General features: G+C 59.0%; 1 protein-coding gene across 7 annotated transcripts; it reads left to right on the forward strand.

Moving 5' to 3' along the window:
* Positions 1-319: 319 nt before the first annotated feature.
* Positions 320-27,563, forward strand: TMCC2 (transmembrane and coiled-coil domain family 2). Of its 7 annotated transcripts, XM_080367685.1 has the most exons (6): positions 320-625; positions 8,758-9,277; positions 15,978-16,129; positions 24,238-25,172; positions 25,457-25,592; positions 26,196-27,563. In XM_080367685.1, the coding sequence occupies exons 1-6, from the start codon at positions 455-457 to the stop codon at positions 26,505-26,507; spliced, it is 2,226 nt and encodes a 741-aa protein (XP_080223811.1). In that variant the 5' UTR covers positions 320-454; the 3' UTR covers positions 26,508-27,563. The 7 variants fall into 7 exon arrangements, with proteins under 7 accessions (XP_080223811.1, XP_080223805.1, XP_080223807.1 ...); XM_080367679.1 differs by lacking the exon at positions 15,978-16,129 and having other exon boundaries at positions 8,758-9,264; XM_080367682.1 differs by lacking the exons at positions 320-625; positions 8,758-9,277 and adding an exon at positions 13,293-13,895 and having other exon boundaries at positions 15,987-16,129.
* The last annotated feature ends 57 nt before the right edge of the window (positions 27,564-27,620 follow it).

Raw genomic sequence — 27,620 nt, forward strand, 5'->3', positions numbered from 1 at the left:
TAACAATTCTAATAAAAAATATATATTTAAAAAGGGGGAACGAAGGGCCGCGCAGCGCCCCGGTGCAGCGCAGCGGCACGGCGGGCCGTCGCTCCCTCTCCGCGCTGAGCGGAGCGGCTGGGCCGGGGGCGGCGGGGTCCGGCAGCACCGGCAGCCGCGACAGCTCCGCGCCGCCGCCGCCAATCGGCGCCGCCGGCCCCGCCCTCCGCCCGCCGCCAGTGGCCAGCGCCGCCGCCACTCAGGGCCCCGGCGGCGGCGGCGGCGGGGATGCCGATGCCGGCGGGCGCGGAGCCGCCGCGGCGCGGAGCCGCCGCCCGGCCCGGGCACGGCGGGGCAGGCGCGGGCGGGGCGGGGGCACGCAGCCCTCGGGCCCCGCAGCGGCCGCCCGGGCGCCGCCCGCCGCCGCCGCCGCGGCCGTAGGCACCGCCGCCTCCCGGGGGCACGGCGCACCGGTATGAAGCGGTGCCGGTCGGACGAGCTGCGGCAGCCCGAGGAGGACCCCGGCGCCGCGGGGGAGCCGCCCGGCCCCGCCGCCATGGAGGCCAAGCCCGGGGAGGCGGCGGCGGCGGCCCCCCCCGAGGCGGGCGCTGTCCCCCCACCGCGCACCAAGCCCCCCGACCTGAAGGTGAGCCGTGGTGGCATCGGCCGGTGGGTACCAGTGAGGTGACAGCGGGGCGAGCATCCCGGTGGGATCACCGGAGGGGTGAGGACCCCGAGGTTCACCAGTGGGGTTACCAACCAGGCACGCACCCTACGGCATTCCCGTGGGGTTCCTGGTGGTGGTGAGTGCCCGGTGGGGTCACCGGTGGGATGTACGCTTTGGTGGGGCACCACCGTCCCCACAGCCTGGTCCCTGCTCAGCTACAGGTGTGACCTTGGGGGATGTGGGATGGCCCTGCGTGGGGATGCTCTTGGGATGTGGATGCTTCTGCAATGGGGATGGTCCAGGAATGAGGATGCGCCTGGGATGGGGATGCTCCTGCAGTGGGAATGGTCCCAGGATGAGGATGTTGCTGGGATGGGGATGCTCCTGGGATGAAGAGGTCCCAGGTTGGGATGCTCCCAGGGATTGGGGATACTCCTGCACTGGGGATGCTCCCAATGGTGGGGATGCCCCTGGGGGTGTGAGTGCCCCCGCAGTGGGACACCTCCCAGGGTCGAGATGCCTGGTGGTGGGTTTGCAATAGCACGCGTGGGGCTGGGCACCACCGAGGCTGTGACCACCAAGAGCAGCGATAATCATAGGGTGGTGGTGGGAGACGTGAGAAGGACCCTGGCGACACCCCCAGCCCTTGCCAAGGGGGCTGCGGGCACGAGGGTGGCACCCCAGGGCAGGCCTGGAGCGGGCTGCTGTCCCCTGAGCAGGCTTTTTGGGAGTAACAGGGCTGTCCCCCTGCAGAGGGGCTGAGCAGACCCTGGGAAATAACGGCCAGAGTCACCCCGGCGCTGAGCGTGGGGAGATGCTCGGGGACCGCCAGCGCTGCTGGGATTAGTGCTGCGGCAGCCGGGAAGTGACGGTGTATAAATGGCCCCGAGGCTGCTCCTCCTGTGCCTTCGGGCTGTGTCCGGTTAATGAGGAAAACAAGTTACGCGACGCTGCAGCGCTGCGGAAGGGAAGGGAGCTGGTCCCCCGTGGCAGGGCACGGGCAGGGATGCAGGCAGGCAGGACTGGGTGGAATCGGGCATAAATTTCTTGTGGGTTTGGAAGTGGAGCAGCTCTGACCCCCAGCTGTGCAACAGGATCCCACTGGCGTGGGTGCGATGGGGCTTTATGTCACGGAGGTGAATTCCCTGCAGAGGTTGCGCTGCGGTGGTACAGAGGTTTCAAAAAGATTGGTACAAAAGTGGAAAATGTCCCTGGTCACCTGGGGCAGCCTGGCATCCAGGAGGAGACCCTTGTTGTGGAGCACCCCAGCCTGCCGCTTGGCCTAGAAGGTCTTACCAGCGCGGTCAAGGTCACACGGGAGCTGGGAAGCAGAGCCAGGACTGCCAGGCTGCTGCCGTGCTTGCATGCATCCCTTCCAGAAGGGCAGCCAGGAAATAAACCCCCCCGTTCCCGCAGGAGAACTCGGCTGCTTTAAGGACAAGAAGCCCCATGGCTGCAGGATGCTGCTTGCTGTGACATGCGATGCCTTTTCCTTGATGTTCAAGCAGCAGCTCCTGCTCCTGAGGCCGTTTTGGCTTTGCTGTTGTGATGTACAGCTGCTGCTGCTGCCCTAAAAACAGCTGGAGGGGAGACCCCCATGCGAGGGGAGGGCACATCCATGGGGATACAGTGCTCAGGGCCACGCAAGTCTTGGTGGGGTGGGACAACCTTACCTGGAGGGGGTTCTGCTTGGCATGGTCCAAGGTAGTGCTTCTCATCTGCATCATCCCTCAGCCTCTCCCCATCCCAGCCAGGGCCCTCTTCACCTGCACAGGGAGTCAGAAGGCCGTGGGAGCATGGGGCAGAAGGAGCCACGGCTTACGATGGGGATGGCCAAGCGTTCCGTGGTCAGCACGTCCCGCTCTGAGCTGGAGCTCAGCCTAGTCTGCAGCCCGGTCCAGCTCACAGCAACAGCAGTGGCCAAATGCCCATTGATTTTATTGATGCAAGTATGATACCTAAATGCAGGTTTGCTTCACGATGCTCACCTTTAACGCATTTATAGCCCAGCAATTAATTGCTTACATGGAATGATTCCTCAAACTTACTCTGCCAGGCAGAGCACATGAAAAATTGTGCCTCGGTGCTGCCCACAGCTTCCGCAGCAGAGCTGGGCGCTCTGCCTGGCCCTGCCACAGACACCACCGATGCAGCTGCTTCGCCTCCTGTTGCTACAATTAGTGGCATCATTAATATAATCTTACAGATTTCTTGGCCCCAACCCCCTCTGGAGCCACACTGCATTCGCCGCGGTGGGGTGGGTTCAAACAAACTGGTCCTTGGCCCCTTTGCTGTCCCCAGGCTGGCATGGTGCCACACACCGAGACCTCCAGCTTCATCTCCCTGCAAACACTGAGCAAGCGTCAGATGTAAACTTTTGTTTGCTGCCAGCCAAAGATGGATTTGAGCTGGCAACCTGGAAACAACAGAATGCCTGGTGTCGTCTCCATCCTCTAACCCCAGCAGATCTGCAGCAGCTCTCCCTTCCCCAGCCCGACTCCAGCTCTTTTGCCGAGAGCTCCATTAGGGGAAAAGGAAAAAAAAAAAAACAAAGTTCTGGCAAGGAGCAAAGCAGATGCATGACACATAGTTCTGCTCAAAAATACGTTGGGTGGCAGGGATTTCTGCACTCCGCAGCAGAGTGACTGGATCCATACAAAACACTGCAGAAGGAGACATCCAGCCTCTCGTGGCTGCTGGGGTGTCCGGGGTGTCCCACCACCAAGGGATTCACTGCTTGGTCCCACTCCCACATTCCCTGAGCATCTCTGAGCCGAGTGTTTTCCCTGGGTCTCTCTTTTCCCAAACAGGCTGATCTGGCCAAGAGCTGAAAGTTGACGCCTGGCATCATTTCCGTCTCCAGTTTCACAGTCTTGGTCTTCATGGCTCCCGCTTTTCCCTCTGAACCCAAAAGCCAAATCAGGAGTCCAGAGGCACTGGCCTAAGCCCTTCCGTCTTCCTAGATCCAAACCCCACATCCATGGACAAAAAGCTTCCCTGGGGCTTCCTGGAGCTGGGGAGCCTCTTCTGGGGAGGAGGGTGATGAAGGACGAGGGGAGGTCCCACCATTCAATCCCCAGGAGAGGTCTTGCCCAGAGCAGTGGGCTTGGGACAGCAGTGGCTGGAGGGAACGGCGTGAAGCATTAACATCCCATTTCCTCATAGCAGGCCAAACCCACTCAGCTAGTTTATTTTTTTTGAAGGTCCCTCGCTATGAGGGGATGGGTCTGGGAGTGGAGACCTCCTGATGTGGTTCACAGGGCCCCCCCAGCAGTGCCCGTGCAGGCTGCTCGCTGCAGGGAGGATGCGGAGGACAACTCCTCCCTGGAAAGGTCACCGTCCCCTATTCTAAACCCTCAGGTACATTTATATTTAATCCCTCGCACGAACAATTTTCCAGGCATATTTTGGTCTTGAAAGGACACCGCCAAGGTGAGCTGGCTCCCCTGCGGTTAGTGGGATGGAGCTGTTGTCAAGCAGCTCGAGCAGGAGCAGTGCGGTCCCTGGAGCGGCCGCATCCATCATCTCCCCGGGGCATTGCTCATCAAAAGGTCTTGGGCTGCTGGCAGGGACCCTGGCAGAGCTGCACACTGGGACCCCCCAGCCCCCCAGGGAGAGAAGAGCATCCTCCTGGGTGGGATGCAGTCAGGACAGCGTGTTTCCCTGGGGTTTGTGCCAGGCGCGGTGGAGGGGTGAGTCCTCAGGCTGGGACATGCTGTCCCCCGAGCTGCACCGCACATCCCAACAGACACATGTTGGTGTGGGCTGCTTGGCTAAGGTCAAGCACTCTGTGCCCAGCTACTTATGGTGCCAGCCCCCCCTGGTCTGACACCCCCCCAGGGTCCACATCCTTCTTTCCCACCAAATTTCAGCACTCAGCATCCCCACAGTCAATTCAAGAGACGCAGAGGTGACAGCCATGGGAGAAGCAGTCGTGAGCTGTCACCTGCTGTGTTATCCCCCCGGGAGCACATCTGGCTCCTCTCGGCACCAGCAGCAGAGATGTCACCCTGCAAATGCCACCCGAGGTCAGGATCTCCCGGGGGTCCGCAGCCCACCCAGCTGGGCAGTGGGTGCCAGCCCCGTGGATGTTATTCTGGAGAGCGTTTAAGGTGCTGCGTTTCACTATAGCGTTTTGGTAGTGCATTAAACATCATGAGTAATGTTTGTCACATGTTTGTTCTCTCATCCTGTCCCCGGGAGGAGAAGCATGTGTGGGGGAGTGCTTTATTTTCCATTTTAGAACATCTATACGTTTTCCTTGCTGGTTGTGGCAGCGGGAGGAGAGGCAGAAGGGGGGCTCAGGATGTTGGTGGAAGATGGGGCTGCGAGGGGCAGCTGGGCTGGCTGCCACCCCGCGGGGACAGCTCTGCCCCCGGCCCCCAGCCTGGCTGCCGGCAGTGGGGGGCTGGGTGCTGGTAGGACCCCCTTGCTGGGGACCCGGAGGAGGATCAGCTGGAGAAAGCAACAGGAGGAGTAGAGACCCCCTGGGGGGTGAGCAGGATGTCCAGGGGTCCTGTTTGGGGTCCTGTTCGCGGGGCTGTGAGCTGCTCGGTGCTGTGGCCTCTCCCTGTCTGTGCCCACGGGGGGAGACGGCTCCCCGTGCCTAAAATATGGAGTGCTGTGGGGTGGGATGGGATGGGACAGGATGGGATGGAATGGGAGGGATGGAACAGGACAGAATGGGGTGGCCTGGGACAGAGTGGAATAGGATGGGGTGGGACAGGATAGAATAGGAGGGGATGGAGTGGGATAGTCTTCCACTGTGCCTGTGCAATTCCTCCAAAGGGCTGCAGAGTCTTGGCTGAAGCCTCTGGGCGGGCCAGGGATATAAATAATTAACAATAATAATAACAATTGAGCAGGATTTCGCAGCGTGTGGCTGTGCTATAAGGTCACGGCAACAAGATCCCCTCCTTGTGTGTCTGAAAGCTGAGTAAGAGGTTTGGATGTCGGGGCAGAGCTGGGAAACCATTTAGGGTGAAACTGGGAGGTTTTGGGGCTGCGTGGCCAGTTGGCAGTGGCAGGAGCACCGACCCTGGAGAGCCCAGCACAGCCCGAGTGGGAGGCAGGGATGCGCATCCCTGCCACAGCGGGCAAGGGCAGCACCTGGCTCTCCCATGGGAAGTTGCCAAAGAGCAGCGTCCCAGACAAAACAGTCATCCAAGTCACTGTTTTCCTGCAAAATATGTTGGTTTGAGTTCAACTGCTTTTTTTTCCAGCTCTGGGCCAGACATGGCTTGTCCTCACAGTATCCCTACAGGGCTGGCACTTGGCTCTCGGTGCAGGCAGGGCAGTGGGATGGGTGCAAGGAGGGGGGGTTGTGCAGCCCCCTCCTGGCTTCTCACGGTTTAGGGACTATTTTCCATCAGTGGATAAAGACAGAAGAGGCAGAGGGTGTGACCGTGGTCAGCCCAGAGCTGTGCTCAGCCGAACTGTGCCGTGGGCTTGACCCCGCCGCAGCCAAGAACTGATCCACGACGGGACGTGAAGCAGGAGCTGCTCCTTTGAATTCCATGGAAACAAGTCCCCGTCTCAGAGCAAGACCCTGGCTGCACTAATGTAGAAGACAAGAGAAATAAGGATATTTCTGCAGTAATCTTCGTGGTTTACAGCTGTCCACACTGAGAAATTAACCTCCGTATCCATTGCATCAGTTATTAAGCAACGACTGCTCCAAAATAGCCCGTGCAGACGCTCTGTACTGAGCCACGAGTCGTTTCGTGCCAGAAAAATGCCTCTGCTTTGAAAGTGCAGTAATATCCCGGAGTAACGTAAGAAAAAAGAGGTTTTACATCAACAAATTCCCTGTAAGAACCGCTGCAGAATGGCTTGTTCGTGGTGCCCACACCCAGCAGCTCTCGAATGGAGACAAGCCGTCGTTCCAGTGGGGTTCAAGCCTGGAACAGCAAAGCTGGGATTCCTATTTTTGCTTCCCTCCCCCTTTTTCCCATGCAGATCTCTTACCATCCCGCCAGGAGCTCTACCTGCAGAGCCCATGAAAGGTTCTTTCAGGAAAATTTGGAAAAGGCATGAGGAGCATTTCTTTTAAAGGTGAATTTCTATCAGATCAAGAACCCCCTAAGGGCATCTGGCTTCCACGTCCACGCTGGTCCTGGGAAAATGTCCTCTCCTTTACTGCCAGCTTCACTTTTATTTTGTTTTCATAACCCCCAGGGGAGGGAGTTAGTCATTTCTTTTCACTTGGACTTTTTAAAGGGCTAACTGTGCATCCGAGGGTATGCCATACCCTTGATGGTAGAAATCTGTGGGTTTATAGTTATTACCTATCTAATGCTGTCTCTGTTTCCATAGAGACTCTATAAATAGAATAAAATTTAAATCACTATTTCCTGAAGTAGCAATTCGGCACTGTAGATTTATTATATATTTCCTAGGAAAAACCAAAAGGATAGAAATTTTCATTATGAATAGATAACAGAAGGATTAAAGGGTTTGCCTGTAGTGTTTAGTGACACAGGATCTACTTGCTGATTCCTTGTCAATATTACAGGTGTGATGAGAACTGGGCCCTTATGGATTTGGACCTTGTGGTTTCAATGTCTGGGATTTTTAGGAGATGAAGTCCTTTCTGTATGGCCGTGAAATCATCCACAGTCTGCAGCTCCTGGAGGTTGTGTCTCCAACATCACTGCTTTTCTAAAGGCCGGGGCTTTTGCCAAGTGTCGCTGGGGCTATAAGTAGCTCCCAGTGCTGTGCCCACTTCACGCTGGTTTTCAAGCATGAGTAATTGGTAGCGCCACAGTTATGGGAACCAGCATCCCTGGGGAGAGACCTGGCCGCAGTAAATCCATGGTGAAATGTCCCTGAACATCAGCAGGGTCAGGACTGGCATCCACAGAGGTAGGATGCTCAGCTTAACTCCAGAATCCAGGCAGAGAGCAAGAGGGCAGACTTGTGCCTTGTGATCTACTGCGTTCCTGGTACCTGAGGTCACCTGCTTTGGGAGGTGAGAGGAGCTTTTGATAACCTGAGATCCTTTACTTGCTGCCTGGGAGCTGCAATCGACCAGGGGTCTGGGATCCGGGATCTGCTAAGCCCTTTGCAGATGCTGGAAGCTGCTGCTCATGCTGCTGCCCCCCAGTTGACCACACACAGGGGATTGCAGAGGGCACCCAGCCAAAATCTCCCATGGATGCAAATCTGGGTGTTCCAGTGACTGCAGGGAAACCACGCTGGGCTGACCCGGCTGTAATCAAGAGCATGATCTGTTCCACCATCCATATTGCATGACTTGGCCGCGGCTGCGTCTAGCATCCACCCCGATTCCCAAGAGTCGTCACAAGAAAAGCCGTGTGCTCTGTGGGAACGTGAGTCTCAGCCCCTTGGGAGAGGATGACCCCGGGGTGCCTGGGGGAGCGGCATGCCCCTGTCTCCTGCTGGGAACCAGTTGCTGCCCAGCAGGGACTGGATTTGGTGGCACTGGGCCATGAGCTGCGGTTTGACCCCCATAAGCAAGGCCAGCCTGGTCCATGCTGCGCTCAGGGGCCATGAAAACTGCCCCAGGGCAAAGCCCTCCTGTTTCAGGGAGCAGGTGGCTCCTGGCAGCGTGTCGGTGACCAAGGCTCCAAGGCTGGGAGGAACCCTGGTTTTTCCAGCTGGGAAAAAGGCTGCTCCGTCCCCGCTGCCCTCAGGGTCGGGGTCTCTGCACAGCACGTAGCGTTGGCTGCAGCAGGCACCCCCCTCCCTCCGTTGCTCTCAAGAGTCTTTCTGCCCCTCTTGCTCCTTTTAGGGGTAACCAGTGCTCACTGAAGACCCCTCTCCAGCGTGGGGAATGCTGTTGGAGTTGCACGTCTGACCCATCCCAAGCCACTGTGCTCAGCCCTGGGTGCCATCAAATGGACACTAATGTTTAATATTTTTCCATGTTTATAAAACGAAGTGCGGGCAGCAGGGCTTGCTCCCTTTCTCAGATCACTTTGGGCCGGGGTGGGTCCCCAGAGCCCTCCGGAAGCATTTTGAGCCCTGGAGCTTTGTGTTTTGGTTCAGTGCTAGCATGGGCACCGGCCGCCAGAGCCGTATGTGCCAAAGTGGGGTGATGCCGTCCCTTCCTGACAGTAAGAGGGGCTGTTTTCTCTCCTCTCCTGCAGAAAATCCAGCAGCTGTCCGAAGGGTCCATGTTTGGCCATGGCCTGAAGCACCTTTTCCACAGCCGCCGGCGGTCGCGAGAGCGGGAGCACCAGAATTCCCAGGACTCGCTGCCGCCGCACTACGGCACGTCCGACCACGACTCCCCCGATGAGAAGGAGCGGTCCCCGGAGATGCACCGCGTCTCCTACGCCATGTCCCTGCACGACCTCCCGGCGCGTCCCACCGCCTTCAACCGGGTGCTGCAGCAGATCCGCTCTCGCCCCTCCATCAAGCGCGGCACCAGCCTGCACAGTGGCAGCCGGCGAGCAAAGAGCGGCTCGCTGGAGCCCCAGAAAGGCAGCCCCCACCTCATCCGCAAGGCCCCCCAGGACAGCAGCCTCACCGCCATCCTGCATCAGCACCAGGGTCGCCCCAGGTCTTCCTCCACCACCGACACCGCCATCCTCCTGGCCGAGAGCGGGGCTGTCTACCTGCTCACCGAGGACACCGAGTGCCTGGCTGATAAGGTAGGGCTGTGCCGTGGGGACGTGGCTGGGCGGCTGGGGGGCACGAGCACACGCTGGGGAGCAGGGGCAGGACTGGGTGCTGAGCACCCCAAAATGCTGTTGGAAGGAGACTGTCCCTGGGGGCAGTGCTGGTGGCACTGGGTGTGCAGGACGGTGGATGGCAGCCCCTGCCCAGCAGCGAGTTGGGTCTGGATGATGGAGTTGATGCTTCTCTCGCAGGGAAGTGAAGGCAGGGATGTATCCCGGTCTGATTCCCAGAGTGGGATTTGAGAGAGAGAGAAAAGGACCTGGCTGGAGTTCCGTGCCAGTGGGGTGGCACCCCCGGCGTGGGGTCAGAGATGATCCCGGGCATCCCAGCACTGGGTGCCTACAAGGGTTCCTCCAGGCGGCTGCAGATGGGTTCCGTCCAAAGTGATTTTTAAACTGCTCTGTGCAGAGCTAATAGAGAGGATGGTATTTCCATCTAGCGTTTAGCCTCGTTAATTATGAAACAGCTGAGATTAGCGCGGCGGCATGGCATGCTGAGGACAAGGTACAGGCGGCGAGAGGTGCTCCAGGTGCCAGTGGGATTCTCCGTGTCAGCTTCTCTCCTTGGCCTTTGGAGCTCGGGGGGTGTCACGCTCTAAACCCACTCTCTGCAGCCCTGAGGGCTGGAAGCATCCTCTTTTGGTTTTTTGGGGTTTTTTTGGTTTGGTTTTTTTTTTTTTTACTTTACCTGAAAATACCAGCAGTGAAGTGGAAAAGCTGTAGGGCTTGGGGTGGGGAGATGGCCCGGCGGGCTGCAGCACTCTTGAGTGGTTTTTGCAGGAAGGGCTGTGTGACAGGGTGGCAGTGGCTGGCCAGAGCTGCAGGCTGGGATAGCAGCAGGGGTGTCTGGTCCTTGTGCCGCCCACCAGCAGTGGGACCCAGCGGGGACAGGGGCTGGGGACGATGCTTCCCACGCACCCCCTACCCCCAGCCGCTCCTCTCTCCTCGGTGCTGAGTCTCCGAGAGGGAAATCTGACCTGGAGACTTCTGTTGCCCTCTGAGCTAATGGAAAAAGGATCAACCAGATACTTTTTCTTTCTCTTTTCGCCTGGCATTTCCAGCGCCGAGCTGCAGCTGACGCTCAAAGCTTGCAGCGGTTGCCAGCACTGCTCCCTGCCACAGCCATGCGGGGACAGGGCCACTGCCAGGACGTGGGAATTGGGTCCCAGAAGATAAACACGTCATTGTATCAACAGCTTTGCAAGAATCGGCTGCCCATGTCCTCCTCTCCCCCCTTTAGTGTGTGCAAATCTGGGCACCCCCACCCTTCCCAGGGCGCTCATGACCTTCCCCATGCCAGCACACCGCACCAAGCACCCGAGCAAGGCCAGGAGCCATTCATGTTGTTATTTGAGCATCTGCAGCCAAAATTTCTTCCATCTGGCCCGTGGCATTGGTCTTGCAAGGAGCCCGGTCCCGCTGAGCCCTCTGGGGTTACGGCCAAAACCTCGAGCCAAAGTGGTTCTCACCGGGACAGAAGCACCCGGAGGGAGGCGAGAGCAGAGTGGGTCCATGTTTGCTCACGGAGCAGCACGAAGAGCGCAGAAAGGGGATGAATAATTAACTGCATATGACACAAAGAGTAATAAGAAGAGAGGCGATACTGGGGCCTTTGTGAGGCAGTGGAAAAATAACCTATTTAGAGAAACAAGAGCTATGTGATATTGTCATGCCGTATTATTTTTCCGTAGCCCTCAGGAAACCCAGCCTTCTGCCTGCAGCAAACCAGCTCCTTTTCCTCAGGGGTGGCTGGTGCTGCCATGCCCTGGGCTCCAGCACACCCAGCACAGCTCCACCAGACCCCAGCAAGCGGGTTTGCATGGGGGCTTTGGGCCAGCAATCACTCCGCATCGCCTCTGCCTTGTCCTGCGAGGGCCAGACGCCTCCTCCCCGTTTCACCCTCAGTTTGGAAGCCGCTGCCCCAGGGCTGCACAGGGCTCCTGTGAAAGACCAGTTTTTCCCCCAGAAATTTCATGCTGGATTTTCCATCCATTGCATAAGGGCCTGAGCGCACTCTGGATTAAACCCTCATGGGATCGCTCAGCCTCAGCAAGCGCTTTTTGAACAGCTATTGATTTTATTTTTCCTTTTTTTCTAATTAATTAGGTTCCTGCAGTTTTCCCTTCCCTACTTCACTTGCATCAGTTCCTTTCTTTATGGTCTCCGCCAGTGCTGGACCACCCTGCGCCCCGCTGGAGCCAGGCACACACGGTTCCTCCCCCCTGCACCCCCTAAGTCACCCCAGGGGGTGGCTGCTGGGGTGCTGTGGCAGTTGGGGAGCACATGGTTCTGGCTGGGGCTCCTGGTGTAAGCCCAGAGGTGCCTCGCACCCCCTGTGCTGCCTGCACCTGCCCTGTGCCCCTGTCGTGGGGAGCATCTCCAAGCGGTAACCCCCAGCTGAGACCCGGGGGGGGGGGAGGGGGGGGGGGGGGGGGGCAAGCAAAGGGCTGTCACCTGTGCCACACGCTGGGGACAAGGCTTGGCTTTGTAGGGCGATGCCCACCTGGAGCACATGCGTTCGTGGCTGTCCCCCCCACCATGCCCTGCTCACCCTGTCCGTGCACATCGCTCCCGATGAGGGTGGGATGACTCGGACCCCCCCCCTGCCTCCCGCTGGCAACTGCACGAAGCCTGGGACCAGGGTTTTGTGTGTTCTCTGCTCCAAGAACCGCAGCCGGTGGGTGCCGTGGGGACACGTGCTCTCTGGTTTGCGGTGACATGGATCTCTGCTCGCGGGTGAGCTGGGGAAGCCGCTTCCCCGGGGCTGTGGGTACCAACAGCCCGGAGCATCACTGGATTTCAAGCAGCCGCTGACCTGTGCGTCCCATCACGTGTGGCTCCTTTGCTCAGCTAAAGCGAGGTGGCACCTTTGGGGCGTACATCGGTGTTGGTGTGTCCGAGGGAGCACGTGGCCAGCGTTGGTGTTTCACGCGGGGACATGCCAGCTTGCAGACGCGGTGGCACGTATGACGACGGTGGTGGCAGCGGGCGCCGTTGGGGCAGGGGGAGGCTGCGGGCCAGGACCGCGCGTGGCGATGGGAGCGATGGGAGCGTGCTGGGGAGCTTTCTCCTTATCTCCCTAATCCCCTCCTGGTGACCCGCCAGCACCTCGTGGGAGAGGCGGGCCGATGGGCATTACTGACAGCGACGGCCACCGCGGCCCCGGCGCTGGCAGCAGCAGCTGTGGGGTCTCCCCACAAACCCCCGTCCCCCGTGGCAGTGGGGTCAGCCAAGCACCGGTGCTGGCGGGACAAAGCATCCCGGGGGGACCCTCGTCCCTGTCCCCACCGGGGTGGCCGGAGCTGGACCGCGGCGGCCGCGGGGTTTTGTGCCTGGTGCTACCGGGGAGCTGCACCGATGCCTGCGGGGACTGCGGTATGGTCCACGTCCAGGTGAGACCCCCGCCTCGGGTTGCACCGGGGCTTCGGAGTCCCTCCGTACCCCCGCACCGAGCAGCGGCGGGGCGGGAGGGAGCCCGCGGCCGCTAGAGGGCAGCGTTACCGCACGCCGTGCCCGGGCCGCCCCTGCGCGCCCCCGCCGGCTTCTCCCCCGCGTCCCCGAGGGAACCGCTCACTAGTGTCACGAGTGCGCCGTGCTCAGCCCCGGCGGCCGGGACCCGCAGCATCCCCGCGGGGTGCGGGGGGCCGGAGCCTGGCCGCGCTCCCTGCCCGTCTGCCCTCCGTGTCCCTGGGCGAGTGACAGCACCAGCTGCCGCTGCTGCCCGTGACCCCCTGCCCCTCCTGCAGCCGCCTTGGCCCCCCGGCGCAGATGCTTCTCCCGTGAGACACAGGCAAGGAAAGGGGGGAGAGCAGGGGGGCTTCATGCCGCGGCTCAGCTTTGGGCTTGCGGGCCAGGCTGGCGCTGGGCGGCTGCGAGCCACGTTTACTTACAGGCTGGTAGCCCGAGCGTGCCATTCTCCTGCTCCCATCTCCCCCCTCCTGCTTGCTTGCTGGGGGGGGGTGGTCTGCAGTGCCCTGGGGCTCTGACTTGCAGGGGGGACCTGCCCTTACAGCCCCATCCCTGCCATCCTGCTGCCTCAAGGGCACCAGCCCTCCCAGCACAGGGCAGGATTCATCCCGCTAAATTTAGCTGCCCACTGGGTCAGTGGCTATATCAGGGCGAGACGGATTAGTCGGCAGGGAGAAACCCGCCGTTTCTGAGCATCCACCCCAGGGGTGGCTTGTGGCCCACGGGCACGGAAGGGTTGGGTGAGCGGTGGCCAGGAGGCTGCGGGACAGCTCAGCCCTTGCCCCAGCAGCTTGGAGCCGTCAGGCAAAGTTCATCTCCCCTGTCAGGCATCTGCTGTCTGGCTGCCATGTGTCCAGCCCAGCCTCTGGCTCCCTCCGGCCCCACCGGCATCTGACGCCTTCGGTTTCAGGGCGGGACGCGGACCTCCTACGGCTCCAGTTACCCAGAACTGGTCTCAGTTGACAACTGGGACAGGGACAGGGACGGGCACTCTGCGCAACTCAGCCATGAGCCCCCGGGGTCAGCGTGGCCCGTCGGGGTGCTGAGCAGCCCCAGCCCGTCTCCAGCTCAGAGGGGAGATGCCCCGGGGGCGGGGGCTTGCCGGTAAGAAGCCGGGTTTGCTCCACGGCACTTGAGTATCCTTTCTCCCTGCGGCGGGTGAGGACGTGGTGGTGGCAAGGGCGGTCAGCTGGGTGCGCTGGGGTGGCTTGGACGGTGGGATGCTGCTGATGCTTTGCTGCCCCTAAACCCTGCTTTTAATAGGAGGTTTTTTTGCTGGGGTCAGTGATCCTAAAACCAGAAGCCTGAGGCTGAGCTCCTGAGCAGGCTGCCTGCTTTCTGGAGGTGCTGAGCACCTACGTGTCCCTGAGGAGCTGGCACAAGCTCAGAGGACACGGGACTTTGGAGTCTCACTGCTTTTGCTTGCTGCCCCCACATCTAACCCAGCCAGGGGTTCTCCCTCAGTCCTTGCCTCAGTTTCCCCAGCTGGGGACCAGAGCCAACACTTCTATGCATTTAGTGAAGTCCCTTGCATCTCTGCAGGAGGATTTGCTGACGGAGGCAAAGCACATCCTCCCCTCCTACACCAGAACTCCGGGTGAGTTCTGGTGTTAAAATCTCAGAGGAAGGAGCTAAAATAGGCCAGTGGTGACTGCAAAAGTGAATAGAGGAAACGGTGGTGGGAAGCTGCCCTCCATGCAGCCCCACGGCCAGGCATCCCCTCGGCACCTGGGCAGGGTCCCCAGGGGGTGAGCCAGGAGCACCAGGGTGCAGAGACCCTCCAAGGGCCAAGGTTTGGGGGGGGGGGGCGGTGTTGCTGACCTCGGCTGCAGGCTGAGCCCCTGCTGGGCATGGTGACACTGGAGGCGTGTGTCTGTGAGTGAAGCGTGGTGGTGGGAACTCGTTCCCTCACTCCCATTGGGATGGTGCTTTGAGGAGCACTTTGGGAAAAGCAGATAATAGCTGTGAAGACAAAGATACCCAAGATTGCTGCTTAATTAATTCAGGAGAAGAAGAATATCAGACTTTTGTACTGATTCACCCCCTAGCAAAAGACATCGTGTTCCTCAGCCTTCGTTGACATATGGCTGTTGTTCCCAGCCCACCAGCAGCTCCCGCTCCCCAACAGGCAGTCGCAGTGAACGCTGCCTTGCCGCCTGCCCCCAGGGGGTTTGGGATGTGCAGGGTGGCTGCCCAGGGCGGACAGGGCAGGGTTGGAAGAGCAAGGGTTCACATCCACGCTGCAATCTCTCCTGCCCATCCCCTGCCCCTGCGGGCAGGTGGCTGGGCTGTAGCTGAGAGCAGGATTTGGCTCCTGAGTCAGGATGAGCAAAGCGGGGTCCTGCCTTGTGACTCCTCGCCTCGCTGCGGCTCTGCCTCTCCCTGCCTCTCCCTGCCTTCCCCCTCAAACCCTTCACGCAAAAGCTGCCGAAAATCCCCCCCAGCTGCACAAGCAGCCTGTCAGAGGTGTCAGAACCCAGCGGCAGCGTGGGCTAGGGGTCCTGGTGGTGGCTGTAATGCTGCGTCACCCAGCAAGCCAAAGAGCAGCACCATTGCTGGAGCTCGCGGGGTTATTCCCTCCAGCAAAAAAACAACAGTGGGAATTTTTCCAAAGATTCTCCAAGCATAGGCAGGGCCCTGAATAGCTTCACCCGTGGGGGACGGTCATTGAATCATCCCTGCAGATGTGTCCCTCCCGGTGGCCTGCAAGCCCAGGGCACAAGAGACAGTCCCCAGCCCGGAGATGTGGTGTTGACTTAGGAGATGCTGAGATGCGCGTGCTGTGGAGGGGTGCAGAGCCACAGGGACTCCCCACGCCCAGGGCAGGCAGCAAGGTCGGATCCCGGGATCTGTGCTTCCACACAGGGCTCGTCACAGGAGCACAGCCCCTGCCTGCTGCCACCGAGAGCCCCGTGGGATGGTGGCACCAGCCCAGCTCAGACCGGGGACCGGGGAACCGCAGCGGCTCGCTTGTTTGTTCTCTGCACGGTTCGGAAGGCAGGCCGGCCAGGCAGCGCTTGGCGGTGCTGTTTGTTCTCCCAGCACAGTTGGAGGAGCAGGACCGGCCCCTGTGGCACCCAGCCTGTTCCCGCTCCCCCAGGCTCCCTCCCGGCTCGCCAGCCTGTGCTGCTTGTTCTTGGCTGCCTCAGAGCCTCGTCGTGCCTCCTCTGCACATGCACGTCGAACGATCCTCTGCCCCTCCGACTCCTTAACCGCAGCCATGACAGAGGGAGAGGATCCGGCCGCCTCGCGGAGCACCAGCCAGGCTCTTGGCAGGAGCGACCAGGGCATCCTCATGCCGGAACCGCATCCTCCCGAATCCTGTCCTGGGAAAAGGATATTGCTCTTAAATTCTCTGCTGGGTGTCTTTGTAAGTACCCCCCCCCTCTGCTCTCCTTCCTGCTGCTAGGCACCGGCAAGGCAAGGACGCGGGGTGCCCAGGAATAAGGGGTGAGGAGCAGGGTGGTCCCTACAGCTGGAGCTCAGGCTGCTGCCGGGCTCTGCGCCGGGAAGCCACTTGCTTTGGGAACCAAATGCACTCAGGAATGTGAGGCTGAGGAGCGCTGGACTTCACAGATCTGCACCTCTATCAGCATGCTGCCTTCCGATAATCCGTATGCAGCTTTCCCAGCCTGGCTGAGGACACGCTGGTGCAGCTCAGCCCGTCTTCCTCCGTTTTTTTAATGCCTGCTCCTCTATGCTAAGCCCAGCCCCGGCTGCGGGCCACGCTGGCCAGCAAAGGCAGAGCTCAGGTCCCAAATCCGCTGGGTGTTTGTGTTGCATTGCTAAGTGACCTGTCTCTTGGTTGAGATGCTCAGACCGGGACTTTGTAGGAGCTCAGGGCCAGATTCTGCACCATTCAGCACCGGCACACGCCGAACGTGCTGTGATTTGGTGGCCATCCAGGGATTTTGTTTGCACGGGAGCTGGGGTTTATTTATTTTTAAATTTGCCTTTTACAGGCAGGCCTGAAAAACATAGCTGCCACATTCTAAGCAGTGGACTAAATCGAAAGCAGAGCTGGTGCTAAGGATGAAGGGGAGTCCACTGCCAACCTCGCGGGTAATTTCCTTGCAAAACCCCCATGTTTCCCGTGCCAGCGGGGTTTTTGCATTGTGTGGAAGGGAAGCTGTGCCCTCGGGAGGGGAGATGCTACACCACTGCTCCACCTCGCTTTGCTGGGGCATTAATAGGCAATGTTCTTGCTTCTGCAATTATTTGCTAACTCTAACCTTCCCCTTGTGCCGGGGAGCTGAGAACAGGTGGTTTCCTATAAATCAAGCTGCCTGAGGTCCTCAATAAATAAAAAAAAAATGCCATCCAGGTCTCATTGCAGCAGGCTGCCGCAAAGGCTTATCCTGAGCATCCTGGCGTTTATCAAAGTCCTCACTTCTTCAGCCTCCTCTGGGGAAATCCAGGCTCCTCCATCCTTCCTTGAGGCCAGGGACAGCCTGGCAGGTCAGGCAGGGTTTGCGGGGGGGCTGTGAGCTGGCAGGAGGTGTGGGGGCTCCGGGGAGGGATTGCAGTTAACAGTGGGCTGGGTGGACCGAGTCGCAGCATGGAAGCGGGGCTGTGCCTGCAGTGCTGGTGGGGCAGATGGGCCTGGGGGCCGGCCACAGCGCGTTAAATGTGGGAAATGGAAAACAGAGCTCGGAGCAGGGAGGGTGTTTTCCAGAGTGTCTTGTGCAGCTGGGGATTTTGCCTGCCCTGCTGAGACAGCAGAAAAGCGATGGGAAGTGACCTCTGGCTCCTGTGCTAAAATGAGAAGTGATGCCATGAGAGATGTTAAACCAAAGCTCAGCGTCACTCGGTAATCTGCCCCGTGTCATGCCCGGAGGCATTCACAGCCCAGGGCTTGGCCAGGCTGCAAAATCCACCCTTGCTGGGGCAGCTCAGTGCGACCGGAGGGATGGACGAGGGGCAATGCCTGCCCACAGGAGACACACTACCCACGCTGGCAAGGAGCCACGGGTGCTGCCAGCACCAGTCCCCATGGGCAGCATCGTGGCGCTGCCCGCAGGGTCTGGCTGCACCCCACATCTCCGGAGCGTTGATGCAGCACTGGGACGAAGCTCAACTCCTTCCTCACCCTTCCCCAGTGCAGCTGAGCACCGTATGGTAGGCACAGATAGTTTCTGTTCCTGGTGGGTTTAACTTAGCGGGGAATTTGCTCTTTGTGCCTTTCGGTACGGATGGTACCACCACCTGCTGCCAGTGCCTGCAAACAGCGGGTGAGCGTGCAGGGAAGGGGCTCAGTGCTGGCTTGCACAAAGATTGCTCCCCCAAACTTGCAGCCAGATGGAGAGGGGAGGCTTTTGCCTATGAGATCCTGTCTGCCTGAAAGGACAGACCAAGAAACAGAGGGGCTGCCCGCAGCTCCGTGTGTAGAAGCAACACGCCTAGGGGTTACATGGCCTGCAGGGATGCTCAGCTCAGCGCAGGGCTGTGCCATCCCCAGGCTGGGGTGCAGGACCCCAGCCGGGTCCCTCCAGCGCTGCTTCCCCGCTGCAGGGCCAGCAGTCCAGACTGGTTTTGGAAGACAGCACTGGTGAGCTGTGCTGCTGGGTGGTTGATTCAGCCCATCCCTTGGTCCCAAGCACCATCTCATATAAACTCCTGCCAGGCACGGCGGCACGGCTGGGGATGCCCAGGGCAGGGTGCTGGGCCCGGTGCCGGTGCCACAGCGGCAGGAATTGGGCTAGAAGAGGTCAAGGATTTTGGTTATTGGCGTTGAACTGGGCTTTAGCAGCTTCACACCTTGGGTCTGTCCGTGGCAGACTTCTCCAGCTCTGCCTCTTCCCTTCTCCTGGCACCCAGTGGTGCACGGAGAGCTGCTGGCATGGCCTGATGCCAGTCCGGGAGGGTCTGGCAGTGCTGGGCTAAAGGCTGGGGGGGATCCAAGGAAATGCCTTCCCGGCTGGGAGCAGCCCAGGCGGAGGCTGCTGCTTCTGCGCCTGTTCCCTCCTGCCACACTGCCCAGCTTATCTGCAGCCGTGCGTGTCCTGGCAGCCCGGCAGCACCAGCAGCCCCTGCCCCAGACCTGCCGGAGCTGGTGTCTCCTGGAAGGGAGGTGTTCCCACAGGGAAGCTTTGCCGAGCTGTAAGGGTGGTGGTGTCTGTGCCGAGGTTCACGGGAGCTCATGTTTGCAAGATGTGGAGGGACCCAGACTTGGGGATGGTGCTTCTGTGGAGCCGTCAAACCAAAACTTTCAAATCCGTCCATGCCAGGTCAGGCTGATGGTTGTGCTGCCCACCACAGCTGCTAGTTCCTGGCAAGGCCAGCTCCAACGCCGGCGGTGCTGGAGGTGCAGCGTCGCTCAGAGGTGCAGCATTGCACCCAGAGCCTCTCCGGTGGTGCGGCATCGGGCTGCCAGGGCGCAGGTGGACACGGGGACAGCCCGAGAGACGATGGGAAGCGGGAGGCTGAGCAGCGCTCGGCTTGTCTCAGCTGTGGGAGTAGCACGGTCTTCCCCATTAAACATGCATCTAGGTCACGATCAGCTCATCGGTCCAGCCTGTACAATTCAATGTGTGGCTGAAAATACTTCCTAAGCTGTTGTTGTGTTGTTGCCTTTTTTTTTTTTTTTTTTTTTTTTTTTTGAGAAATAACTAAAGCAGAGAGCTGCAAGTGAACCTTTCTCGTTTAGCCCTTTGTCTGCGGCTGCACAAATGCTCTGATCTGCAGCCACAGTTGGTTTGAGGTTTCAAAAAGCCCCAGCATCAGGAGGGCATGTTGAGGGCTTTGGGTCTGGCACAGCGTAAGGCTGTGGGCTGGAATGCTGCTTCCCTCAGTCGCTCTTACCCAGGGCTGATCCGCAGCGCTGGCCACACCGACCCTGCTCTGTGCAAGCCCACGGGTTTGGGCTCAGGTAAACACACAAGCTCCGGGTCTCCTTTCTCACCCAGGATTTTTGCTGCGGCTCCTCACCAGCTCCACCGGCCCCAGCATAAATGCAGCACCTGGGGGGTGGCTCCGCATTGCCACTGGCTTCTGCAGAACCAGAGCCTGCTGTCGCCCCGCTTGCTTTTCCGATATCCCATTGAATATCATTTTAATTGCATGTGAAATCTCAAGCACTTCTATCTGGTCAGTCAGCTGGATGTGTTTTCTGTGCATTGCATGTTCTCCCCTGGCACAGTCGGGTCGGTGCAACCTTCCCCGTCGCTCTCCGTGCCGTGAGCTGGCTGGGTCCAGGTCCATCCCAGTGCACGGTGTGGGCCAAGACACCACCTAGTCCTGGCACAAGCGGCTGGTTCCCCGCTTTTAGCTCCGTCAGGCTGCCCAGCTCCTTGCTTGTCGACTATTTTCCCTGTGCATTGGTCCCACCCGGGGTTTTGCTTTATGCGTGCCCTCCCCCTGCCTCTCCCAGGCTTTATGTCCTGGTATGTGACACAGCAGATGACAACAGCCCGTCCCGACCCCCTGCGTCAGGGCACAGGCAGCGTATGGGGCTGGAGGCGTGTGAATATCCCGCCACGGGGACGAGGGGGGTTTGGCATTACAGCCCTGAAAGCTCCAGTCGCTGAAAGCTGTAAACAGCCTCAGCAGATTTCCTGAGTCGGCAATCCCGCTGCAGCCATCGGCTCCATCCCTGCGCCTTCGGGAAGCGCCCGGGGATGGGGGACCAGCCCTGACGGGGGGCTGCGGAAGGGCTTTCCTCCTGCCTCCCTCCCCACTGCCCCCCGAGACCTCGCTGCCATCAGCTGCTGCTTCCCCCGTGCCAGCACCTGCCATGGCAGCCAGCGCTGCCCATGCATTGCTGCCAGGCTCTGGGACGCTGCAGGGATGCGGCCAAGCAGCCCACGCTGACTAGCCCTGGGGGACCCGAGCCCTGCCCGCCATGGAGGTAGGTCCCGACACTCGTTGGGGTCAGTATAGGACTGCGGGGAGGATGGCGATGGGCAGAGAGACCCGTAGGGGCTTTCGGTTCCTCTGTTTCTGGCGCTCGGTGAATGAAACCCACCAGCACAATCGGTGCTGGCACAGTAAAGACGGGGTGGGAAGCTCCGCTGCGAGATGAAACCTTTAACATGCCTCGCTCCATTATGTAAGAAAAATTATTCTTAGGCTGGTAAATCAGCGGCGGCAGCTGCTGCCGGCCCGTTGTGTCCATCCAGGGATGGTGCGGGAGCGGGCAGGGAGGGGGACACGGGGTGCCTGCTTCGGTCGCGGCTGCAGGCTCAGGAGGAGGGTGGGAAGTGTGAGTCAGGGCTCCTGATTCTATTTTCAACGCCTGGGGTGGGTAACGCGGTTTGGTGGGAATAGCAGCTCCGCTCGGGGAGGCACGGGGCTGTGAACGCACGTGGGGATGGGGACGGGACTGGGGACACCCAGAGTGTCCCCGGTGATGCTGGGCTAATTGGCAGCACCAGTGCACAGGATGGATGCTGTCCCGAACTACGCTGATAAAGTGCTCTGAGGAAGAGGGGCCATGGAAGTACCTGTATTTTGTGACTGCCCCCAAATCAACCTCCCCATGCCCACTGCCCACCTGCATTTCTCTGCCGGCCGTGGCCTCTCCCTCGCAGCTTTCCACAGCCACCAAGGGCCTGAGGCACGGTGACACCCATGCTGCAGAGCTGCTGGATCAGTGCAGCAGCTCCTGGGGTCTGCCCTGCACCCCAGCACCCCTCGACGGCTCGGTGGTACTTATTTTTCCCATGCTTGAGGGTGCACGTGGTCCTTCCCGCAGCCGTTTCATCCCCATGTTGCATTTCAGCTGGGAACCACGATCACACTTCGTAGTGAAAGTCTTCGCTCGGGGTGGATGCAGCCGGAGCCGCGGTGTTAGCTCATCCCCTGCGCTTCCCAGTAGGCTATAGGGGATGGAAAACAGAATAGTTCAGGGCGTGAGTAAGTGTCTTGAGAGTTTTGTTCTGAACTTTGCAATAATTTTGCAATTTCGTAAGAATGGGTTTAAATCCCTTCCAGTCCTGGGTGTGCCAGGAGACCCAGAGCCCCGGGCTGGGGACGCGGCCACAGGCGAGCTGCTGTGCCCTGTGCTCCTCACCTGCCACCTGGGCTTTCTTCCATCAAACCTGCAGCAGCAAATAAACCAGCGTTGCATAATTGTGCCCAGCCATGGCCCTCTAAGTACTGTTTGCTCAGCTTATTAGCTTGAAGCTTTTGCATATCTCAGCTCTCTTGGGTTGAATTCTGTTGATAAGAATAATTTTTCTTCCTGCGTCCTGCATTCCTCCCGCATCCCACATCAGCCTCTACTCTCCTCTCCGAGCCCGCCTGGAAAACAAGCACTGGAAAACAACACTTTCATTTCCATGTGCGTACCAGAAGGTTTTCTGCATGTAGGGAAAGTGTGGCTTTTGCTAATCCCCCTGTTAAATCCACTGCACAGTCATTTAGGCTTGCTGGGATTTAGCAGGCAGTGTCTTTTAATACTGCAGAGATCAGAATTGTCTTTTTTCTTTTTCTTTTTTTTTTTTTTTGTGGTTGTTTTCAAAGCAATAACCTGATGTGACTTTCCTGTGTCTGAGAGAGAGCAGAGCTTTTGGTGGGGCTCGGGGAAAGGATTTCACCCCAGCCACGTCAGCACAGATGGGCAGCATCAGATCCGTGTCGTCCACCACCCATCCTGCCCTCCCTTCCCGCCGCGCTCCCAAACACACTCCCACGAATAAATCCGAAAGATTGGCTTTGCAGGGGCAAAGGTTTGGATGGTTCCCAAACCTTTCCCTCTTTGGAAATAAAGTTTGAGCAACTTCTCCCCTTCACTGCCCCAGCTGGGGTTTCCCGATTTGGCATCTCCAGGGCTGCCTTTTCCTTTGCCACAGCTGGTTTGTCCCTTACTGCGCAGAGAATTGCACATCTGGGCAAAAAGTCTGTTTCCTGCTGCTTCTAATTTCTGCCCCTCGATAAGAAACCGGAGCAAAAGCCTTTGTGGGGCAGCTGAAGGGCCCAGCCCAGCTGAGCAACTAAAAATAGCCTGGCAGCGGGGTCTGAAAACTCTGCAGGTTTGTTGGGCATATATTTTTTTTAAAAAAAATGTGCTGCTCCCGCCAGACTGAAGCCAGCTCCCAGCTCTGCCCTGCATCCACCTGCAGGCTGGGGGCTGCTGGGTTCTCCCCTTTCCTCTCATCCTCCAGCCCTGTATTACAAAGGAGAAGAAAAGCCTTGGGGAGGGGACTGGGGGATGCTCCCACCAAGCCTGTGGTTGTCTCCTTCTGCCTCCCAAGAGGCTGAGACCCCCAGACCAACACCCCCAGGCTCCCAGCAGGACAGCAGAGCTGGGGAAGGAGAAGATGCCAGTGAATAGCAGGAGGGCAGCGTTTGCCCCTGCTTTCCCGAGCCCCATGTGGGGGACCTGCTGCAGACGGGAGTGTTTATGAGCAGCATCTTGAGAACATTCCTCCCTCCCGCGCAAGGCATTTCCTGGTGATAACACACTCCTAAGTAATGATCTCGCAGCATTATCCCTATTAAAGGGTCATTCGGGGAAAGTGTGATGGAAATTAGAAATTATTCAGGTCTGCCAACAGTATTTAACTTTCAAGCAGCTCTTAATTAGAAGCCAGGAGCCATTTATACAACCACTGAGATTTGCATAAGAATCCGCATATAAAACCCAGCAACTGGAAAGATTTTAGTGATTTTTTTTTTTTTCCCCCAAGTGGCAAAGCAGCATGCCCGGGTTGGAGAGCACAAGGCAGGACCCTGGGTTGCGGTCCAGGCTCTGCCGGTGGTTTTAAGTGTGGCCTCAGGCAAGTCATTCCCTCTCCCAAAGCTCCAATTTTCCCACCTGTAAAACGGCAAGCAGCATGTGTCCGAACTTTCTAGGTGGCAGCTTGTGTTTGCGAGAGGAGGCTGGCATTGCCAGGTGGGAAACTTGGAAAAGGAAGCAAAGGAGCCGCTGCTCCTGCAGCCTGCTGCTCTCGAGGGACTGGTACCCACAAACTGGGGTTGTGGCAGAGCTTCTCTTCAGCTGAAAAACTCCTGTGTGCATCTAGGCTAAAAGCCAAAGTCTGAAAACAAGACTAAAATACCTCCGGGTTGCTCAATCCCTGCTCTCACTGCTGGTTTGGTGGAACATTTGATGATGGGTTCCAGTTTTAGCTTCTCATTCCTTTTTCCCCGGCTGGCACTGGGTGTCCGGCAGCCCAGAAACGCGGGTGCCTGTGCACAGGGCGAGGGCAGAAAGTCCGAGGCAAACTCCCAGCGGTGGATGCTCCTTGCTGAAAGCCCCTGGCCAAAGCCAGACCCCAGACCCTCATTCTTTTGTTGCTGCACCCTCTAACTGGTTTACTCCTGGGATGCCAGCAGTAGTGGTATGGCTGGGAAATGCTTAACCAGCTGGAGAAAAAAACATCTTGCTGTTGCTCTGGTTAACTATTCTGCTGCCCAGCTCTAGGCTCCCTCTCCCTCCTCTGCCCCCAGCCCCATTCCCCTCCCACCCCTCCCTGGGGGCTGCCTGGTTGTCAGCTCCCTCCATTGAGCATCGCCCTCCTCTCTCTTTGCTTGCAGCTGGACAAGGGGGACGTGACCGCGCTCGGTCTGCCCTCCACCGCCGGGCACAGCGATGTTGACGGCACCGTCTGCCTGGATGTCCCCGATGGCACCCCCGACCCTCACAGAACGAAAGCCGCCATCGAGCACCTGCACCAAAAGATCCTCAAGATCACTGAGCAGATCAAGATCGAGCAGGAAGCTCGGGATGACAACGTGGCCGAGTACCTGAAGCTGGCCAACAACGCGGACAAGCAGCAAGCCTCCCGCATCAAGCAGGTTTTTGAGAAGAAGAACCAGAAGTCGGCGCAGACCATCGCGCAGCTGCACAAGAAGCTGGAGCACTACCACAAGAAGCTGAAGGAGATCGAGCAGAACGGCCCTTCCCGGCAGCCCAAGGATGTCTTCCGGGACATGCACCAGGGTCTCAAGGATGTGGGTGCCAACGTTCGCTCCAGCATCAGCGGCTTTGGGGGCGGCGTGGTGGAGGGTGTCAAGGGAGGGCTCTCGGGGCTGTCCCAGGCCACCCACACTGCCGTGGTCTCCAAGCCCCGGGAGTTTGCCAGCCTCATCCGGAACAAGTTTGGCAGCGCAGACAACATCGCCCACCTGAAGGACACATTGGACGACGGGCACCCGGAGGAGGCTTCACGGGCTCTCAGCGGCAGTGCCACCCTGGTCTCCAGCCCTAAGTATGGCAGCGATGACGAGTGCTCCAGTGCCACCTCCGGCTCGGCTGGTGGCAGCAACTCGGGGGCAGGACCCGGCGGCTTGGGGAGCCCCAAGTCCAACACGCTGGACAGCCACCACAATAACTTCGACACCATCCTGGAGGAGCTCCGGGAGATCAAAGACAGCCAGTCGCACCTGGAGGACTCCATGGAGGACCTCAAGGCCCAGCTGCAGCGGGATTACACCTACATGACACAGTGCCTGCAAGAAGAGCGGTACAGGTAGGGACGGGCGGGTGCCAGGGCAGCAGCACGTGTCGCCCAGGGTGGCTCTTTGGGGACCACAAGGCCACCATCCTGGGCTTGTCTGGCTAAGCCCTGCATGCCAGGGGCACGGGGAGCTGCAGTCCCCACTGCCAGACCCACCGGCAGCATCACTCCTGTGGAGGATCCCGCAGTGCTTTCCCTTCGGCAGCTGGGCAGGTTGCCCTAGTGTCAGGGGAAGGAGGGCAGGGGTTTCTGTGGGGAGACCTGCCCACCCCAGCCCCTCCACCCCCCATGCTCAGGTACGAGCGCCTGGAGGAGCAGCTGAACGATCTCACCGAGCTGCACCAGAACGAAATGACCAACCTGAAGCAGGAGCTGGCCAGCATGGAGGAGAAGGTGGCCTACCAGTCCTACGAGAGGGCACGGGACATCCAGGTAGGGGCGTGTGAGGGTTCAGCCCCCCACTGCACCCTCCATCCGCAGGGCAGGGAGGTTCTCTGGGCTGGGAAAGAGGGTGGGCAAAGGGGGATCCCTTTTTCCAGCACCTCTGAGATGAGATCCTCACTGTGATGCTGTCACAGCAAGAAGCAGGTAACTCAGCCATGTCCTCAAAATCCCTGTCTGTGCCCCAGCGAGTCCCCACTATGCCAAAGCCCCCGGGTGCTCAAGGCAGGGCAAGTCTCCAGGTGGATGGCTGCAGTGCTGGGCTATTACAAGCCACATCTGGGCCAGCACATAGTCCCCAGTGTCCCGGTTCGGGTCATCTCCCCTGCTGCGGTGGGTCCTCCCGGCACCAAGACCTCCCCGGCACAGGCAGCGCAGGACGGGCACACATGGCACATGGCGTGGGCCAAGGGTTTGCAGAGGGAAGCTGCTTTCCAGCTGGGGTGGCCACTGTGTCACAAGGTTGTACACCCGTTGGAGCCGTGCAAGCAGAACTTCCCAGCAGCCAGGTCTCCGAGCACGGGGCAAGGACTGAAATCCTCCACGGGGCATCCACGGAGCTGCTGGCTTGCCCTGACATTGTGTCCCTTGCAGGAGGCCGTGGAGTCCTGCCTGACGCGGGTGACCAAGCTGGAGCTGCAGCAGCAGCAGCAGCAGGTGGTGCAGCTGGAAGGGGTGGAGAACGCCAACGCCCGGGCGCTGCTGGGCAAGTTCATCAACGTCATCCTTGCCCTGATGGCCGTGCTGCTCGTCTTCGTCTCCACCATTGCCAACTTCATCACCCCGCTCATGAAGACCCGCATGCGCATCCTCAGCACCGCCTTGCTCGTCCTCTTCCTTTTCTTCCTCTGGAAGCACTGGGACTCCATCAGCTACTTTCTGGAGCATGTCCTGCTCTCCAGCTGATCCGCAGCCCGGCCGCTGTGCAGCCCCGGGGGCTTTCCATTTCTTGCACAGGAGAGGAAGGGGGGGGACGGTGGTCCAAAGCCTTCAGGTTGTTTCTTCACACGCTTGGTTCAGTCTCTTTCCTGGCCCTCCATCCTTGCTGCAGCCAGCAGCGACTGCTCGGAGCACAGCGTGTTGGAGCCGGGATCCGTCGGTCCTTTGGGGTGTTTGGGGAGGGCAGGATGGGGAACGAGGAGCTTTGGAAGAAACTGGTTATTTATGGAGCGCTGGGTTTTTCTAGGGTTTTTGGGGTTGTTTTTTAAATGTCATTCTGTTTTGAAAGTCTGTGGGAAGGAGGTCTTCTGCAGAGGTCTTCTGTTGATGGGAAAGATTGGACCAAACCTGGCTCCGGGAGAACTTTCCGCAGAGAGAGGAGAGGCGATCGTTGGGGCCGGGTTTTCCCTTTCATCCTTGATGACGAAGATGGCAAAAAGCTGAGTCCTGGGATAGAGCGAAAGCAAAGCATGTGGTGAAGGAGAACACGGGTCCAAGGCAAACGCAACAGGACGTGCACATCCCACCAGCCTCTCCCAGCCCCACCACAGCCCAGCCAGGACAGAGCGGTGCTGTGACATTGTCCCTGTGTCCCCACGGGGGCCTGGGCAGACACGGGGGACCTGATGCTGGAGACAGCACCAGCACAAGCGAGATCCCCTCTGCTGGTTTCATTTATTTATTTTCCCCCTCCTTTGGCTTTAGTTGATCTGATCTCTTCAGGGACACCTGGACTTTCCAGCATCACGCCTCTGAGTTTTACAGCCTCTGCACTGTGTCGTGTGTGTGTGCGTGTGCGTGTGTGCGCGTGCGGTTTTTAATTTAATTCAAGACTCTGTTTCCATTTGTGAATCAAAGCTGGTAGAGTGGGGGGAGGCGAGCAGCTGCCTTCTCAGCCTCCCTGGCCCTACACAAGAGCACAGCATGCTGTCTCGGATGTTTCTTAAATTATTTCATACATATATATTTATGTAATATATCTATACACACACACATATATATAAATATATATATATAAAACTATATGCATAGTCAGATCCTCCTCTGGTGCCACTCCACCGACTTCGGAGGCCCCTGAAC

The sequence above is a fragment of the Falco punctatus genome (assembly GCF_963210335.1).
Source record: "Falco punctatus genome assembly, chromosome: 17".
Lineage (NCBI taxonomy): Eukaryota > Metazoa > Chordata > Aves > Falconiformes > Falconidae > Falco > Falco punctatus.